The 19,908-nt window shown below is 40.6% G+C and overlaps 1 protein-coding gene across 4 annotated transcripts in view; it reads left to right on the top strand.

The window, feature by feature from the left end:
- LOC115176116 (plectin) overlaps positions 1-19,618 on the top strand; it is a 112,788-nt gene extending 93,170 nt beyond the window's left edge. For all 4 annotated transcript variants that reach the window (XM_029735944.1, XM_029735943.1, XM_029735942.1 and 1 more), the window contains 8 exons: positions 3,675-3,853; positions 3,991-4,129; positions 4,484-4,840; positions 5,091-5,174; positions 5,274-5,378; positions 6,067-6,165; positions 8,077-11,427; positions 11,819-19,618. In XM_029735944.1, the coding sequence (XP_029591804.1) occupies positions 3,675-3,853; positions 3,991-4,129; positions 4,484-4,840; positions 5,091-5,174; positions 5,274-5,378; positions 6,067-6,165; positions 8,077-11,427; positions 11,819-18,184 (10,680 nt within the window). In that variant the 3' untranslated portion in view covers positions 18,185-19,618. The remainder of the gene's footprint in view (positions 1-3,674; positions 3,854-3,990; positions 4,130-4,483; positions 4,841-5,090; positions 5,175-5,273; positions 5,379-6,066; positions 6,166-8,076; positions 11,428-11,818) is intronic.
- Positions 19,619-19,908: the final 290 nt, after the last annotated feature.

Raw genomic sequence — 19,908 nt, 5'->3', positions numbered from 1 at the left:
ATGTATCAACCCTAGAAGGAATACAAGACTCTATTATAATGGTGGGAGATTATAATACGGTTTTAAATTCCTCTATGGACCGTAAAGGAAATCACACTACAAGGTACACTCTCATGCACCTAAGGAAATCATGAATGTCATGGATATATTGGAATTAGTGGATATATGGAGGCTTAAATATCCTGGCCTAGTGAGATATATACATGGTGAGACTCAATCAAGCTCGTTGTTCTCTCTGGCACCAAAAGTTTAAAAAGTTTTGATAGGGGACAGAATGTAGTTGGACCATTAATTATAGTCTATTGGATGATAACTTGTTTTTAACTAGAACAGAATAATTTCTAACTGACTTTTTCCGACATAACATAGGTACATCAGATTCGCTTATTGTATGGGACACTTTTAAATGTGCCTTTAGAGGCCATGCAATTCAGTACTCATCTCGAAGACAAAAGCAATTTAGGTCAAAAGAGTCCATATTACCATAGGAAATGGAAGGATAGATCGATACAGATAGATCGCAATAAAAAACTGTACCATAGAGGCTCAGAGTAAGTTAGAGGAAAAACACCCCAAAATTTAGGAACTTATTCAAGAAAGATCGGGTGTAATATATTACAAAAATAAATCGAACTGGATGGAGTATAGGTAAAAAAGATTATCGGACACTCAACAAGAAGGTCTAATTTCATTATTACTGAAACAGGATCCAAGTGGTAAATATAAAGTTCCAGTCCATTTAAAAAAATGGAGGCCTCTTGCACTTCAGTGTTGTGATGCAAAAATTCTAGCTAAATGCTTAGCGGATATAATTAAAAAGGTATTGTCACATATTATTCATCCTAATCAGATAGGTTTTTCACATAGACGATATATTGGAGATAATATAAGACAAGTACTGGAAACAATAGAACACTATGAAATATCTGGGAAACCAGGCCTGGTTTTCATAGCTGACTTTGAAAAGGCCTTTAATAAAGTACGACTGAAGTTTATATATAAATACCTGGAATATTTCAATTTGAGAATCTCCTATAAAATGGGTTAAAGTTATGTATAGTAACCCTAGGTGTAAAATACTAAATAATGGCTACATCTCAGAAAGTTTTAAACTGTCAAGAGTAAAGCAAGTTTGTCAAATATCAGCATATCTATTTATTATTAATGTTAGATGTTAAAATCAGACCCAACAATAATATGAAGGGATTAGAAATCCAGGGCTTAAAAACAAAGCTGTCATTGTTCGATTGATGTTTTATTTTAAATCCACAATTAGAATCCCTCTACACCATCAGAGGATCTAGATACTTTTCTCTGGATTAAAACCAAATTATGATAAATGTACTATATTACATATTGGATCACACATTTTTTTTTAAACTTTTACATTACCGTGTAGTTTACCAATAAAATGGTTTCATAATAGCGCTTGATGGTTTTTGCGACCTCACTTGAAGAAACTTTCAAAGTTCTTGAAATGTTCCGTATCGACTGACCTTCATGTCTTAATGGACTGTCGTTTCTCTTTGCTAATTTGAGCTGTTCTTGCCATAATAGGTCTTTCTTCTGTATACCCCCCTACCTTGTCATAACACAACTGATTGGCTCAAACGCATTAAGAAGGAAAGAAATTCCAGAAATTATCTTAAGGCACACCTGTTAATTGAAATGCATTCCAGGTGACTACCTGATGAAGTTGGTTGAGAGAATGCCAAGAGTGTGCAAAGCTGTCATCAAGGCAAAGGTTGGCTATTTTGAATTCTCAAATATATATTTGGATTTGTTTAACACTTTTTTGATTACTACATGATTCCATATGTGATATTTCATGGTTTTGTTGTCTTCAGTATTTTACAATGTGGAAAATAGTAAAGAAAAAAAAATAATCTTGAATGAGTAGGTGTTCTAAAACTTTTGACCGGTAGTGTACAGTATATATTTACCCACCAAAAGTAAAATATTCACACCCTGAGTCACTACTTTGTTGAAGCACCTTTGGCGGTGTAATGAACACGAGGGGAGACAGAGCTGGTTTCAAGCGCAGGGCGCAGCAGATGTTTATTGCAAAGGACCACAGTAGGAGGCAGGTAGCTGGGTCCAGGGGCAGGCAGAAGGTCATACACAGAGGGTCCAAAAGGGCAACAGTACAGGCAGGGAAAAGGCTAGTAATGTAGTCCGGGAGATCAGGCAATAGGTAGATAACAGGAAATCCGATAGGCTAAAGTACAGGCAGGGAATAGCAAAAGGCGTCGTTAGTGAGGCAGGTAAAAACTATCATACACAGGAGGAGTAAATCACAGGAAACCCAGCACTCTGAAAGACGGTGTCACAAAACAAACAATACCTCACAGTGATTGGGTGCAAAGAATTGAACTAAGTAGTGTGTGATAGGTGTGTGAACAGGTGATTAAAATGCAGTTGATTGGGATCTGGAGCGTGAGCTGCGTTCAGGGGATCTAGGTGTTTGAGAGTGTGAGCTGGAAAGTGGGCTGCGTTCAGGGGATCTAGGTGTTTGAGAGTGTGAGCTGGAAAGTGGGCTGCGTTCAGGGCATCTACGTGTTTGAGGGTGTGAGTTGGAAACAGACGTTACAGGCAGTGATTACAGCTGTGAGTCTTTTTGCGTAAGTCTTTAAGAGCTTTGCACACCTGGATTTTACTATATTTTCCCATGATTGTTTTTTAAATTCTTCAAGCTATGTCAAGTTGATTGTTGATCATTGCTAGACAGCCATTTTCAAGTCTTGCCAGAGGTTTCTTCCTTCCAGACCACCCATGTAGGCCAAGTTAGTCTCTTTCTGACAGTTGTCATAGATTGTGGCTAGAGAAGCCTGTTTCAAGAGTAAAATCCAGGTGTGCATGATGTACTACGAATTGCTTGGAAATTGATATCTAACCCCTCCCAGACTCATGGGTATCGATAATCTTAAAACCAAACCAGACCAAGTTTCTAATCTTTATGGAAGGCTGGACCTTCCCAAGTTACTCTCTAATGATTTTCTAATCATTTGCACTTGTTTTGGTGCACCTGATTCAAATTTTTGCCATTTTATGTCATGGCAAAGGTAGGGGTGTACTAAGTTTTTTTCCAATAAGGAAATTGCATTTTCAAAGTTAAATTTTTTTTTGGTGTGACATGTTAATTGGTTTACCTTTATCAATGATTGTGGTTGGAATTTAGCTCAAATATCCAGGGTGTCCAAATATGTAAAAAAAAATATGTAAAAAACACTTTCCAGGGGGTGTACTTACTTTTTCACATGACTGTATGTAATTTAGATTCAGGGGTCACCATGCCACTGCAATGGTTACCGTAAATCACACATCCAATCCCAAAGTAAACAGACTAAAGTTAATGGTAGATCTGTGATGAATTGTCAGCCCAAAATAGATAACATGCCTATTTGAAACAGAGCCAGGCCACATTCAACAGAGGGTTATTGTTTAGGAAACTATTTAAAGTTCCCTTGTGTAAAGTAAATTAAGTTAGACAGTAGAAGGGCAAACTAACGTTTTTCGATCAGACATGCTGTGTAGTATGTTACATCTGCTCGATTCTTGTCGTAATAATTTCAGAAGACCTTTGTATTCCTATTTTGCTTGTTAGCAACTCCATGAAAAAAAGACTGCAGGTGGAATGGCTAGTTATGGTCCATTATTCCCTTTTCTGCTCATAGAAAGTCCAGTCAGAGTTGGAGGACTTGAAGAAAGACCTGACCAATGTGGCTGAGAAGACAGAGAAGGTGCTGACATCCTCTCAGCAGTCCAGCTCCGCCCCAGTACTGTGCTCTGAGCTGGATATTACGCTGAAGAAGATGGAGCATATTTACAGCCTGTCCTCCGTGTACCTGGACAAGTGAGTCCCTCACTGACTCTGATTGTTACTACATGCATATCAAAACCATAAGACCAATAAGTAATATCTTCAATCTAAATAGTTTATCTGAATCATAATACACACACAGCTAACACTATATACCACTCCTTGTTTAGACTGCAAACCATCGACATAGTGATCCGCAGCACAAAGGGAGTGGAGGACACCCTCAAAAAGTACGAAGCCCGTTTACGAGATGTCAACAAGATGCCAACAGACGAAAAAGAGGTGGAGAACTACCGCACCCAGCTAAAGGTACAGTATCTCTGTTAGAATGAACTGTATTCTATCCGTTGGTGTGTAGACAATGCTTTCATATGGACTGGTTATCAGACAGTGACTTAATGATTTCTATGCATTTGTAGCAATGTTCCTCTCTCTCCCCCTCTTTCTTGCTCTTTCTCTCCCCCTCTTTCTTGCTCTCTCTCTCTCTCTCTCTCTCTCTCTCTCTCTCTCTCTCTCTCTCACTCTCTCTCACTCTCTCTCTATATATATCTCTCTCTCGCTTTCTCTCTCTGTCTACTCTCTCGCTCTTTTTCTCTAACTCTCTCACTCGCTCTCGTTCTCCTTCTTTTTCTCTCTCTCTTTCTCTCCCTCTCTCTCTGGTAGACAATGCTTGGCGAGGCCGAGGATGACCAGAATACGTTCGACACTCTCCAGGAGGAACTGCAGAAGGTGATGGTCGTAAACGAGCGGATGACGCAGGTCCACAGCGAGCACGATGCCGAGCTGGAACACTTTCGCCAAGTAGTGGCTGTGCTAGAGGAGCGCTGGCAGGCCATGTTCGCCCAGATAGACCTGCGCCAACGCGAGCTGGACTTGCTGGGGAGGCAGATGCGCTCCTACCGCGAGAGCTATGACTGGCTCATCAGATGGCTCAATGATGCCAAGCAGAGGCAGGAAAAAATCCAGGCTGTGCCCATCGGTGACAGCAAGCCCCTGAAGCAGCAGTTGGCACAGGAGAAGGTACTGTACAACTGATTAATAATAATAATTGATTGGATTTATATAACGCTTTTCTACCTAGATGCTCAGTGTTTTACATAGTAACATGGAAGCTCACCTCATCCACCATCGATGTGAGGCACTCAGGACTAGGTATCAGGGGGCTTCCATTACAAATAGGGGAGATGAAGCTTCTTAGCTCGATGATGGAATATAATGTTACGTTATCAAGACTAGGTTTGTCAGTTTTTACAATCTTTTATTATTGCAGAAACTCCTAGAAGAGATCGAGAAAAACAAAGATAAGGTTGAGGAGTGTCAAAAACATGCAAGGTCATATATTGATGCGGTCAAGGTGCGTATGCAGATCAGATGCCACTTAAAATAAGATTATGCAAATAGCGATTTGTTGCATCAATAACATTTGTATATTATGTCAATGTGTTTTCCCCAGGACTATGAGCTTCAGTTGGTGACATACAAAGCTCTGATGGCACCTCTGGCTTCGCCCCTAAAGAAAACCAAAATGGAGTGTGCATCTGACAATATCATCCAAGAGGTAGGTCGTATAGACATGATGGGGAATTTATTTAATAGTCTTTTACAGCTTCAGTAGCTTTAAAGTTGTTTACAATTACAGTGAGCTGCAAAAGTATTGGTAGTTTTAATTAAACAATGATTATGAGATAAAGGTGCAGACTGACAGCTTTAATATGAGGGTATTTTTATCCATATCGGGTGAACCGTTTAGAAATGGCAGCGCGTTTTGTACATAGTCCCCCCATTTTAGGGGACCAAAAGTATTGGAACAAATTATGTGTGTTAAAGTAGTCAAAAATGTAGTATTTGCCACATATTCCTAGCACACAATAATTACATCAAGCTAGTGACTCTACAAACTTGTTGGATGCATTTGCTGTTTGTTTTAGTTGTGTTTCAGATTATCTTGTGCCCAATAGAAATGAAAAGTAAATAATGTCTTGTGCCATTTTGGAGTCACTTTTATTGTAAATAAGAATAAGAATGTTTCTAACACTTCTACATTAATGTGGATGCTACCATGATTATGGATCATCTTGAATGAGTCGTGAATAATGATGAGTGAGAAAGTTACATAGGCATAAATATCATACCCCCAAAAAATGCTAACTTCCCCTGTTATTGTTGTGAGAGGCTAGCATTTCTTGTGGGTATGATCATTATTCGCGATTGATTCAGGACTTTAAACATCTGGAATTGTCTTTCAGTATGTGACTCTGAGAACCCGCTACAGTGAATTGATGACTCTGACCAGCCAGTACATCAAGTTTATTATGGAGACACAGCGCCGACTTGAGGATGAGGAGGTAATTGAGGGACAGATTGAAAATAGGCAGCAGCTCCCTGCTTATCCACTAACTATAACAACAATATCCTGGTCCAAGATCTGTTTGTGCTATCATGTCAACCCTTTTCCATGCCAAACATTTTGGCCAAAAAAGTGTTAAACAAATCAAAATATATTTTATATTTGAGATTCTTCAAAGTACCCACCCTTTGCCTTGATGACAGCTTTGCACACTCTACTTCCCAAATATACATCCCCATTTTTGGACCTTGTCTCTTATTATTCAAATAATATATCTTCCACAATATCTTGCATAAAAGTAGGATTAGATTATGCAGTAAATGTCAGTAATCGGGATTGGCTTGCTTACTGTACGTAGTAGCTTTGACATTTTACAAACTTCTGTACATGGCCGTGTAGGTGCTCAGAATGTTTCCTAAAAATTGAAAAATACTGATCAACTCGATTTAAGCTTAGCCTCTGTGGGTAATACACTTTGCATGGTCTTTGCACATTATTAATTCTCTGCTTCTGTCCTTTCAAGTTTATTTCCAATTTTAAAACATGGTGGATTGAATTTGAAGAAGGTAAAAGATAATACAATCTTAGTCCAAGGTAATGTTCAAGAGTAGTAGCCAAGTCAGTACATTGAAAGTGTTCTTTGATTGATTGTTATTTGATCTTAGTAATGAAAGATGAAATGGTTACTACAAGAGACAACAAGGAAAAATACCTCAACTGCATTATGCTATTCAAGATCTCAATAGTGTTGTTGCAATGTAAAGTCTCACTATGTGAGCCGTACATTAATTATGGGATTATTTTCTCAAAGCAAATAGCAAACATTTCTGTCCCTAGATAACAAATATTTATTCATTTGAAATACATTTAGGGTCCAGCATTATTGACAACCATGATAAAGATTAGCAAAAATAACTGTATAAAATAAATTGCTATATTGTATGCTCAAAAATATTATAACTTTTTTAGCATACAATATACAGTGCATTCGGAAAGTATTCAGATCACTTAACTTTTTCCCAATTTTGTTACGTTACAGCCTTATTCTAAAATGTTTAAAATATTTTTTTTACTCATAAATCTTCACACAATACCACATAATAACAAATTCAAACAGGTTTTTCGAAAGTTTGCAAATGTGTTTAAAAAAAACGGAAATGTAACATTTACATAAGTATTCAGACCCTTTACTCAGTACTTTGTTGATACACCTTTGGCAGCGATTACAGCCTTGTGTCTTCTTGGGTATGATGCTACAATCTTGGCACACCTGTATTTGGAGAGTTTCTCCCATTCTTCTCTGCAGATCCTCTCAACCTCTGTCAGGTTGGATGGGGAGCATCGCAGTACAGCTATTTTCAGGTCTCTCCAGAGATGTTAGATCGGGTTCAAGTCTGGGCTCTGGCTGGGCCACTGAAGGACATTCAGAGACTTGTCCCAAAGCCACTCCTGCGTTGTCTTGGCTGTGTGCTTAGGGTTGTTGTCCTGTTGGAAGGTGAACCTTTAACTTTCAAAGCAGAATTACTTTCCCATTGTTCCTCAAATGCAGTGTTTGATATACCATTTTGTAGCTCTGAGTTTCTACTTTTATCCAATGTAAAAAACACAATTTCACCTTTTGCTACATAAGACCAAATCCAGGTGGTGAGTCAGAAATGTGGAAAAAGTGTAGGGTTCTGAATACCTTTCGAATGCTCTGTAGCTATCAGTGTTTGAATTTATTTTATACAGTCATTTTTGCTCATCTTTTATCAAGGGTGTCAATAATTTTGGACCCTACTCTATGTGTACCTACATGTACTTAAACGTTTAACTTTTCTGAGTATTTCAAACAGCTCAAACATTTATATTCTAACACTGTAATACTTAACATTGTTTTACCATTTTCTGTTTGCTTCCACTAATACAGACAGCTACTGAAATACTAAAGAAGGAGGAAAGAAACAAGTTGGCTGAGATGCAGGCTGAATTAGACAAACAAAGGCAGTTAGCTGAGGCACACATCAAAGCTATCACTAAAGCGGGACAAGAAGCCCAAGAGCTCAAGTTGAAAATGAAAGAAGAGGTCAGCAGGAGGGAGGTTGTGAAAGTAGATTCTGAGAAACAGAAGCACAACATACAGCAGGAGCTGCATGAACTCAAGAACCTGTCAGAGCAGGAGATCCAAACCAAGAGCCAGCAGGTTGAGGAGGCATTGTATAGTCGTACCAAGATGGAGGAGGAGATCCATATCATCAGAATCCAATTAGAGACTACCATAAAGCAAAAAGCCACAGCTGAGGCCCAACTTCAGCAGCTCAGGGACATGGCTGCTGAGGCTGAGAGACTGAGGAAAGTTACTCAGGAGGAAGCAGAGAAGCTTCGCAAGCAGGTGAATGAAGAGACTCAGAAAAAGCGCAACGCAGAGGAGGAGCTGAATCGCAAAACAGAGGCAGAACAAGAAGCTGCCAAGCAAAAGCAGAAGGCCCTGGATGAGTTGCAGAAGTTCAAGATGCAAGCTAAAGAGGCAGAGAGGCGCATGAAACAGGCAGAAGAGGAGAAGCATAGGCAGGTGATGGTTGCGGAGGAGGTGGCACAGAAGAGTGCCGCCACCGAACTGCAGACCAAACGCATGTCCTTTAATGAGAAGGCAGTAAAGCTTGAGGCATCGCTGAAACAAGAACAGGGCACTGTTATTCAGATGCAGGAAGAGGCAGAGTATCTCAAGAAGCAACAAGAAGAAGCCAACAAAGCCAGGGAGGAAGCAGAGAAGGAGATTGAGAAGTGGAGGCAGAAAGCCAATGAGGCACTCCGTTTGAGGCTCCAGGCTGAGGAAAAAGCCCACAAGAAGAGCCAGGCTCAGGAGGAAGCAGAGAAACAGAAAGAGGAAGCTGAGCAAGAGGCAAAGAAAAGGGCTAAGGCTGAAAAGGCTGCTCTTAAGCAAAAGGAAATGGCAGAGAAGGAGCTGGATAAACAGAGGAAATTGGCAGAGGGAACAGCACAGCAGAAACTCTCTGCAGAGCAAGAGTTAATTCGCCTAAGGTCTGACTTTGACAATGGTAAGCAACAGAGGTCTTTACTGGATGAAGAGCTCCAGCGCCTGAAAAATGAGGTGAATGCTGCAGTAAAAGAAAGGAAACAGCTAGAAGACGAACTGGCCAAAGTGAGAAGTGAAATGAAAGTTCTTCTTCAGTTGAAGTTGAAAGCTGAGAAGGAGACCATGTCTACAACAGAGAAAAGCAGAAATCTCCTCGAGTCTGAGGCATCGAAAATGAGGCAACTAGCTGAAGAGGCGACTAAGCTGAGATCAATCGCTGAAGAGGCAAAGAAGCAGAGGCAGGTAGCGGAGAATAATGCGGCTCGGCAAAGAGCAGAGGCTGAGAAGATACTCAAGGAAAAACTGGCAGCCATTAATGAAGCAACTGGCCTGAAAACTGAAGCTGAGATTGCCCTGAAAGATAAAGAGGCAGAAAATGAGAGACTTAGGAGAAAAGCCGAAGATGAGGCTGATCAGAGAAAGGTCTTAGAAGACCAAGCAAAACAACACAAGCAAGACATTGATGAAAAGATCACCCAGCTTATGAAGACTTCTGATTCTGAATTGGAGAGGCAAAAGAAGATTGTAGAGGAAACTCTTAAGCAGAGGAGGGTGGTCGAGGAGGAGATTCGCATCCTAAAACTAAACTTTGAGATGGCATCAACAGGCAAGTTGGATCTTGAGTTGGAGTTGAACAAGCTTAAAGGCATTGCACATGAGACACATAAGAACAGAGTCAAGGCTGAGGAAGAGGCAGAGAAACTTAGAAAGCTTGCTTTAGAGGAGGAGAACAAAAGAAAGCAAGCTGAAGAGAAAGTTAAAAAGATCACTGCTGCAGAGGAAGAAGCAGCACGACAATGCCATGTAGCTCAGAAAGAAGTTGAGCGCCTCAAAACGATTGCTGCCGATGCTAACAAGCAGAAGGACAATGCTGACAAAGAAACAGAGAAACAGATTCTTCTAGCCAAAGAGGCTGCACAGAAATGTAGTGATGCAGAAAAGAGAGCACAGGATGTTCTGGTTAAGCAGAAAGAGGACAATCTTTCCCAGGCCAAGCTCAAAGAGGAGTTTGACAAGGCTAAGAAACTTGCACAAGAAGCTGAGAAGGCCAAGGAGAAAGCTGAGAAAGAGGCTGCTTTACTCCGTCAAAAAGCAGAGAATGCTGAGAAACAGAAGAAAGCAGCTGAAGCTGAGGCTGCCAAACAGGCCAAGGCTCAGGGGGATGCTGAGAGACTGAAGAAGGAAGCAGAGCAGGAGGCTGCAAAGCGAGCAGAAGCTGAGGCTTCTGCTCTGAAACAGAAGCAGCAGGCAGACGCAGAGATGGCCAAGCACAAAAAGCTAGCTCAACAAACATTGAAGCAGAAGACACAAGTTGAGCAGGAGCTGGCAAAGGTGAAACTGCGACTGGATGAGACTGATAAGCAGAAATATGTTTTAGATGAGGAGCTTCAGCGCCAGAAGGATGAAGTTAGCAATGCTGTCAAGCAGAAAGTTCAAGTTGAGGATGAGCTATTTAAGGTCAAGGTCCAGATGGAGGAGCTGGTCAAACTTAAGCTTAGAATTGAGAATGAGAATCAGCGTCTCATGAGTAAAGACAAAGCAAATGCTCAGAAATTCCTGGAAGAGGAAGCTGAGAACATGAAGAAGCTAGCAGAGGATGCTGCCAGGCTAAGCTTAGAAGCTCAGGAGGCAGCCCAAGAGAGACAGATTGCAGAGTCCGAGCTTGCCGAACAGAGGGCTCTTGCTGACAAAATGCTGAAGGAGAATATGCAAGCTATCCAAGAAGCAACTAAACTGAAAGCTGAGGCAGAGAAGCTCCAGAAACAAAAGGACAAGGCTCAGGAGCAGGCCCAAAAACTGCTGGAGGACAAGCAGCAAATGCAGCAGCGTCTTGATGAGGAGACAAAGGGCTTCCAAAAATCTCTAGAGGCTGAGCGCAAGAGGCAGCGTGAAACAACTGCAGAGGCAGAGAAATTGAAGCTTAGGGTGACACAGCTCAGTGATGCTCAGTCCAAAGCAGAGGAGGAGGCCATGAAATTCAAGAAACAAGCTGATGAGATCAGAGTTTGTCTCCAAGAGAAAGAGCAAAATGCTTCAGAAAAAGTAATTGTAGATAAACTGGAAGGGCAGAGATTACAGAGCAGCAAACAGTCTGATGATTTATGTAAAACCATAGCTGTCCTTGAGAAAGAAAAGGAGAAATTACAAAAAGAGGCTGCAGATCTACAGACTAAGTCTAAAGAGGTATTGTGCAATGTAAAATAATATTGTGAAAATCCATTTGCAAATAACCATAACCTTCTCAAAAACACTAACACATAAAGTAGATCCAAATGTCCTATTCATGTGAATTGCAGAGACTGTCATCAATACTAAGTGTCCAGCTCAAGAACCAAATGTTGCAGCGTTTTTTAAATGAAATTGTGTTTTCTAGCAAATGCTTTTCAAATGAAACCGATTTCGAATACATTTCAGAATATATTGTGTCGTATATAATATATCATATTTATATATTAATATTTTGATTATATTATGTAGCAGTTAACTATAATCAGTGTAATAGAATGTTAAGACCATGTGTAAAAATGTCTTTGAAGTTGTATTAATTTTCTCTTAATTTTTTTCTCCAAATTAGATGGCCAATGCCCAACAAAAACAAATTAAAAAGGAAAAGATAATTATTGAGCAGACTATCCGGACAGAAAAACAAATGTTGCTGAAAAAAGAAAAGCTCATTGAGGAAGAGAGAAATAAGCTTGAGAAACAGTTTGAGGATGAGGTTAAGAAGGCCAAAGCCCTTAAAGATGAGCAGGATCATCAAAGGAAGCAGATGGAACAGGAGAAGAAGACACTCCAGGCTACCATGGATGCCGTTTTGAAAAAGCAGAAGGATGCTGAGGAGGAGATGTGCAATAAGCAGAAAGAGATGCAGGATCTTGAAAATAAAAGGTTCGAACAAGAGAAATTGTTGGGTGAGGAGAATAAAAAGCTTCGCGAGAAGCTGCATCAACTTTCTACACCTAAAAAATTAGTAACACCCCACACAAAAGAAAGGGAGATTCAAACTGATGAGGTCCCTGAAGATCAGCTAATTGCAATGACAATGGTGGGAACTACAAATAAAGTATTCAATGGGTCTGAAGTAGTAGATGGTGCAAAGAAAAACAAAGATTCACCATTTGCTTTTGATGGGATTAGGGACAAGGTTCCTGCCAGCAGGCTCCATGACATTGGTATACTGAACAAAATGGACTTTGACAAGCTGAAAACAGGGAAAACCACAGTGCAAGACCTGAGCAAGACCGAGAAAGTGAAAACATGTCTCAAAGGCAAGAATAGTGTTGGCGGAGTCTTGACCCCAGACAAGCAGAAAATGAGTGTGTATCAGGCCATGAAAGAGAATAAACTTTCTCCTGGTGCTGCCACAATGCTTCTTGAAGCTCAGGCAGCATCTGGGTACCTCATTGATCCAGTGAAAAACAGAATGCTCTCTGTGGATGAAGCTGTAAAGGAGGAATTAATAGGTCCAGAACTCCATAACAAAATGCTTTCTGCAGAAAAAGCAGCTACTGGTTACAAAGATCCTTATACTGGAGACAAAATCTCACTCTTTGAGGCAATGAAAAAGGGTCTGATTGAACAAGACCAGGCCGTTAGACTTCTGGATGCTCAGATTGCAACTGGTGGAATAATTGACCCTGTCAATAGTCACCGTGTACCACTCCAGACAGCCTATAAGCAGGGCCAATTGGATTCTGAGATTAACAGAACTTTATCAAACCCTACTGCTGACTCAAAGTTATTCATTGACCCAAGCACTCAGGAGAGCCTCACTTATCAGAAACTATTGGAGAGGTGCACCTCAGATGCAGAGACAGGCCTACTTGTGTTACCAATCACAGAGAACGCTGCACAAAGTGACAAGACCTACACAACTGAAGAGACTAAAGATGTACTCACTAAAGCAAATATCTCTGTTCTATTTGGAAGATTTCAAGGAAAGAGTGTGACCATTTGGGAAATCATTAACTCTGAGTATTTTACAGAGCCACAGAGGAAGGATCTGATTCATCAGTATAAGACCGGAAAAATCACAATAGAAAAATTTATCAAAATTGTCATTAGTGTTTTGGAAGACAAAGAGAAGAAGAATGAAATTGTGTTTGATGGTCTGAGGACTCCTGTCACTGCAGCTGAACTTCTAGAATCAAAGATCATCAATAAAGACTTGTTCAACAAATTGCATAATGGCAAAACAACTGTCATTGAAATCTCTGAGATGGAGTGTGTTAAGAAAGCCTTAAGAGGAACACCTAGCATTGCTGGAGTGATTGTTGAGTCAACCAAAGAGAAACTTCCATTCTATCAAGCTGTAAAGAAACAGATGCTCTCTCCCGAGACTGCATTGACTCTTCTTGAGGCTCAAGCTGGGACTGGATTTATAATTGACCCTGTCAAAAATCAGAAGCTCACTGTGGATGAGGCTGTTAAATCAGGTCTTGTTGGCCCAGAGATGCATGAAAAACGTCTGTCTGCAGAGAGAGCTGTTAATGGCTACAAAGATCCCTACACTGGAAAGAATGTATCCCTATTTCAGGCAATGTTGAAAGACCTTATTAAGAAAGACCAGGGTATCCGTCTGCTAGAGGCTCAGCTTGCAACTGGAGGTATAATTGATCCAGTCAAAAGTTATCGCATCCCACATGATGTTGCCTGCAAACGTGGATATTTTGAAGAAGAAATTAACAAGACCTTGAGCAACAACACTGATGAAACTAAAGTATTCTTTGATCCTAACATGTGGGAGAATGCATCTTATGTGCAACTCATGAAAAAATGTGTCACTGATAAAGAGACTGGTATTCCATTTCTTCCGCTCTCAGAGAAAGCAATTCAAAAGTCAAAAGAGAAACAAAAGTCAAAAGAGGATCATCAATATACTGAGTTCCAGGTCAAAGATTCCCTGAGTCAGGCAACAATGGAGCTGCAGTATGGACCTTTCAAAGGAAGGAAAGTCACTATTTGGGAGATCATAAACTCTGAATATATTACAGAGGAACAAAGAATCGAGTTGATTCAACAGTACAGAACTGGAACAGTGACTATTGAAAGACTTATTACAATCCTTGTCACAATGGTTGATAAAAAGGAGACCAAGAAACAGGAAAAAGAACCGGCCAGCTTTGAAGGTCTTAGAGCACCTGTCACTGCCAGCTCATTGTTTGAATCCAAAATAATTGATAAAGCTACATATGATCAACTCCAACAGGGCGAAAAGAAACCGAAAGAAATCAGTGACATGGACTCAGTCAGGAAATACTTGCAAGGAACAGATGGACAGATTGCAGGCATCTATATGGGTGACTCAAAGGAAAAGGTTAGCATTTATCAAGCAATGAAGAAGAATATATTGAGACAAAATACAGGTCTTGCATTACTCGAGGTACAAGCAGCAACTGGTTTCATTATTGATCCTGTCAAAAACCAGAGGTACACTGTGGACGATGCTGTGAAAGCAGGAGTTGTTGGTCCTGAGGTTCATGAGAAACTTCTTTCAGCTGAGAAAGCAGTGACTGGTTTCAGAGATCCATACACAGGCAACATTATTTCCCTCTTCCAAGCCATGAAGATGGAGCTTGTACTACGAGAACATGCCATTCCCCTGTTGGAAGCTCAGGTGGCCACAGGAGGGATTATTGACCCAGTCAGCAGCCACCGTGTTCCAAATGATGTGGCCTTCCAACGTGGCTATTTCAATAAGCAGATGGCTAAGACCTTTACTGACCCCTCAGGGGATGTCAAAGCCTTCGTTGATCCCAACACTAATGAAAGTTACACCTATATACAACTGCAAGAGAAATGCATCAGAGATCCAGATACCGGTCTGTGCTTCCTGCCACTATCAAAGGCTGAAGCTCAAAGTCCAGTGGAAAAGTCCTACGTATACACAGAAGAACAGGCACAGACAGACTTGACTAACAGTCAAGTGGATATCCCTCATCAGACCTATGGAGGGAAGGTAATGACCCTATGGGATGTCATGATGTCAAACCTGCTCCCTGAGGAGGAAAAGCTAAGGCTCCTGGAACAGTATCGCCGTGGGCAAATCACAAAGGAGAGAATGATCATCATCGTCATTGAAATCATTGAACAAAGGAAGATACTGAAAGTAGAGCAGAGCATGTCCTGTGATGTGATCAGACGAAGAGTCACTATTGAGGAGCTCTACAGTTCTCGCATTATCGACCTTCAAACATACAATCTGTTGAAGCAAGAGAAGAAAACTATCCGTGAGGTTATGGAAATGCCATCTGTAAAGCAGTATCTGTTTGGCACTGGCAGTATTGCTGGAATCCTCTCAGACTCCCCCTCTAAGGTCAGTATTTACCAGGCATTGAAGAGAGGTCTCATTAAGCCTGATTTTGCTATCAGTCTCCTGGAGGCCCAAGCAGCAACAGGATTCATCATTGACCCTGTGAAAGATGAATTACTAACTGTTGACGAGGCTGTGCGCAAAGGTATAGTCGGCCCTGAAATCCATGACAAACTTCTTTCTGCCGAGAGAGCAGTCACTGGCTACAAGGATCCTTACAGTGGAAAAGTAATCTCTCTCTTCCAAGCGATGAAAAAATACCTTGTTCCTGAGGACTATGCCCTGAGGCTCCTTGAAGCCCAGGCTTCCACTGGAGGCCTTATGGATCCAGAATACTACTTCCACCTTCCCACAGATGTTGCCATGCAACGTGGGTACATCAATAAGGAAACATATGAAAGGATCACTGATCCAAACTGTGATGTACAAGGTTATGTTGATCCAACCACAGAGGAGAGACAGGCCTATGCCCAACTGCTGAAGAGATGCAAAGTTGATAAAGAGAGTGGTCTGCGATTACTTTCAATGGCAGACAGAAGGCTGCTTTTCAAGGGTCTCAGAAAGCAAGTCACCTTGGATGAGCTGCTTTGTTCGCAGATTATTGACCAAAAGACATACAATGATCTCACTGAAGGCCTTGTCTCAGTAGAAGAGGTCAGCAGAGAAGTGAAGAAGTACCTTGAGGGCACAAGCTGCATTGCCGGAGTATATGTAGAATCTAGCAAAGACCGCCTGTCCATCTACCAAGCAATGAAAAAGAACATGATCAGACCCGGGACAGCCTTTGAACTTCTTGAGGCTCAAGCAGCAACAGGATATATAATTGACCCAATAAAGAACCTGAAGCTGAATGTTGGTGAAGCTGTTAAAATGGGAGTCGTTGGTTCAGAGTTCAAAGACAAGCTTATCTCTGCTGAGCGTGCCGTTACAGGCTACAGGGATCCGTACTCTGGCAAGAACATCTCTCTGTTCCAGGCCATGAAAAAGGGTCTCATTCTGAAAGACCACGGCATTCGACTATTGGAAGCCCAAATTGCCACTGGTGGGATCGTTGATCCAGAAGAGAGTCATCGCTTGCCAGTTGAGATGGCCTACACACGTGGTCTGTTTGATGAGGAGATGAATGGCATTCTTACAGACCCATCTGATGACACTAAAGGCTTCTTTGACCCTAACACTGAGGAGAACCTCACTTACCTGCAGCTGATGGAGCGATGCCTGATTGACCCGGAAACTGGACTTGCACTTTTGCTGTTAAAAGAAAAGAAACCTGAGAGGAAGACATCCTCCAAATCGTCTGTGCGTAAACGTAGGGTAGTCATTGTTGACCCAGAGACAGGCAAAGAGATGTCTGTGTATGAGGCATATCGCAAAGGACTTATTGATCACCAGACCTACATGGAGCTTGCAGAGCAGGAGTGTGAGTGGGAGGAGATTACTATCTCCTCATCTGAGGGTGTTGTGAAGTCCATGATCATTGATAGAAGGTCTGGCCAACAGTATGATATTGATGATGCCACCACAAAGGGCCTCATTGACCAGTCTGCTCTGGATCAGTACCGTGCTGGCACTCTGTCCATCACAGAGTTTGCGGACATGCTGTCCGGAAACATAAGTGGCACCAGATCTAGGTCATCCTCCTTTGGGTCCACATCATCTTACTCCAATAGTTCAGCCCCCTCTATCAAACCCCCAGCAACAATATGGAATGACCCAACAGAAGAAACCGGCCCTGTGGCTGGAATACTGGATACTGACACATTGGATAAGGTGTCAGTCACAGAAGCCATGCACAGAAATCTTGTGGACAATATCACAGGTCAAAGATTGCTGGAGGCTCAGGCTTCCACTGGTGGCATCATTGATCCAAACACTGGAGAGAAATTCTCAGTTGCAGATGCAGTGAACATGGGACTTGTGGATAAGATCATGGTTGACCGAATCAACCTGGCACAGAAGGCCTTCAATGGATTTGAGGATCCCCGAACCAAAACAAAAATGTCTGCTGCACAAGCATTAAAAAAGGGGTGGTTGTACTATGAGGCGGGTCAGAGATTCCTAGAAGTACAATATCTAACTGGTGGTTTGATAGAACCAGAGGTCAATGGCAGAGTTCCACTGGACGTTGCTGTCAACAAGGGCACCCTAGATGCACGTACTGCACAGAAGCTACGGGATATCAGTGGATACTCCAAATACCTCACCTGCCCCAAGACAAAGCTTAAGATCTCATACAAGGATGCCATGGATAGAAGCATGATTGAGGAGGGTTCTGGTCTGCGTCTGTTGGAAGGCTCTTCTCAGTCAAGTAAAGGCCTTTACAGTCCTTACAGTCTTAGCAGTTCTGGGTCAGCATCCGGTTCCCGGCCCGACTCAAGAACTGGCTCCAGGTCAGGCTCCAGACGAGGGAGCTTTGATGCCACAGGCTCTGGCTTCTCCACTAATTTATCTTCCTCATGCTTCAGCTCCACAAGCTATGGGCGCAGATATGATGCAGGATCACACAGCGGACTTAGCATGGATGCGCTAGCACAGGCCCTGACATCATCATTAGCAATGGGCAGGAACTGCAGTTCCGAAGAGAGAATATTTACCACAATACAAACCAATTACTCCCCAGTTTCCTAATTCTTATTAGAAAAATTGTCTACCTTTATTCTGCACTGCATGTGGTTATTATGGGGCTTTTCAGCAATATATTGTAATTATTTTTGCTGGCTTTAAGTTCATTTTGTCAATATTTTATTCAGTTTTACATTTTCAAAGTACATTTTAAGTTGCTCTCTTTTGTATTGTGTCTGAGAAGTCAATTTTTGCTGCATTATTTATATGCTTACATACAGAAGAGCTGACTGTATTCAAACTATATTTTTATTTTTAGCAACTACAATGATATTGATAATAACGTTTTCAATATTAGACATATTGAAAATGTTCTATTTTTAAGTCAGCTTGTTATTAATTGTAATTAACATTTTCTGACTTGAGTTAAAATTATATTTTGATTCTATTAAATTCCATCAAAGAAAGTATCTAGGTTAAAGTATCAATTTTTATAGCAAACCAAATTAGATGTGAAAGCTGTTAAACTATTTGGTAAGAGGACATTTAGAATATCTAGAAATAGATACAAAGCTTCCAATCTGCAGAGCAGAATAAGGAGTCACAGTACAATTAATTATTATAACACATAATTCATTTTAGCCTTTTTATTTTTCAGACAATTATTAACAAATAACTCTGAAAAGGGAGATGCTGATGTTTATTATGCAAAATATAATGAATCATTGTACTGCCTTGCTTCTACCCTACACCTGCTTACTAATATATCTGATCTCATATGGTAACAGCCCTAACCACCACCACATGAACCACAATTGCTGTATTGTAATGTTTTTGTTAGTGCCTGCATATTCAATGCATGAAAGGGTTGCACAGACTACAAGGTGTGAATAATAACGTAAATTGAGTGATTCACAACTGGAAAAATAATATGGTTATTATCAGGTATTTCCCAAGTTCATGGCAGTCATACAGTATTCATACCACATCAATACCCTTTTATTTCACTAGATTAAACTAAGAAGATTTGTACAAGGCTAAGATTTAAATAAATGTTTATCACAAAAAAATATTCAGTTTTGAAATGTATAAGACAATCTTTACTGACTGTATTCTACATATTTTGAAAATATATTTTAGCTTCGTAACTTGTTGCCTCGTGAACCAGTGTTCATATTTCCCAACACAATAACTCGTTTTTTTTCTTCCTTAGAACATGATGATTTACAAAGGAAGTACTTCTATCTCAATATTCATTATATTTTCATATGATACATTTTATTTTTGCTTTGCATGTTGTACAAACTTGGTTGAAAAGATGCAATATAATAGTTGTGTCCATTTTTTCATTGTGAAGCCTTTAAAATGGTTTGAAGGATGTACTTTAAAGTTGGGTTATCAGGCATGGTTAAAATGGTGTATTGAAAGGGTGACATTGTATTTTAATGTTAACACCTTAAGAATGTAAATAAACTTATGAGGTATCAATACGAAATGCAATGTCTTTTGAGTGTTTACATTTTTGTTATGTTCGAGTGAAGATTTTTGCACCCCAAACAAATCTTTATTTAAAGATGCACTATGCAGAAATCGCTCCACCATTACCTGGTTGCTAAAATTTATAATTATTTGCCTAATTTCAGTTTATTTGACAAAACAAGCAAGTGTTGTGTAGAAAATCATTGTACCATGTAAACCGCTGCAAAATATATTTTTCATAACCAAAAATATTGTATTTTCAGCTGTTTGAAGCCGGTGTACAAAACCGAAAGTAAAAGATGCAAAAAATA

Source organism: Salmo trutta, chromosome 36, assembly GCF_901001165.1.
Source record: "Salmo trutta chromosome 36, fSalTru1.1, whole genome shotgun sequence".
Taxonomy (NCBI): Eukaryota; Metazoa; Chordata; class Actinopteri; order Salmoniformes; family Salmonidae; genus Salmo; species Salmo trutta.
This window is presented reverse-complemented; position numbering and strand designations above follow the sequence as displayed.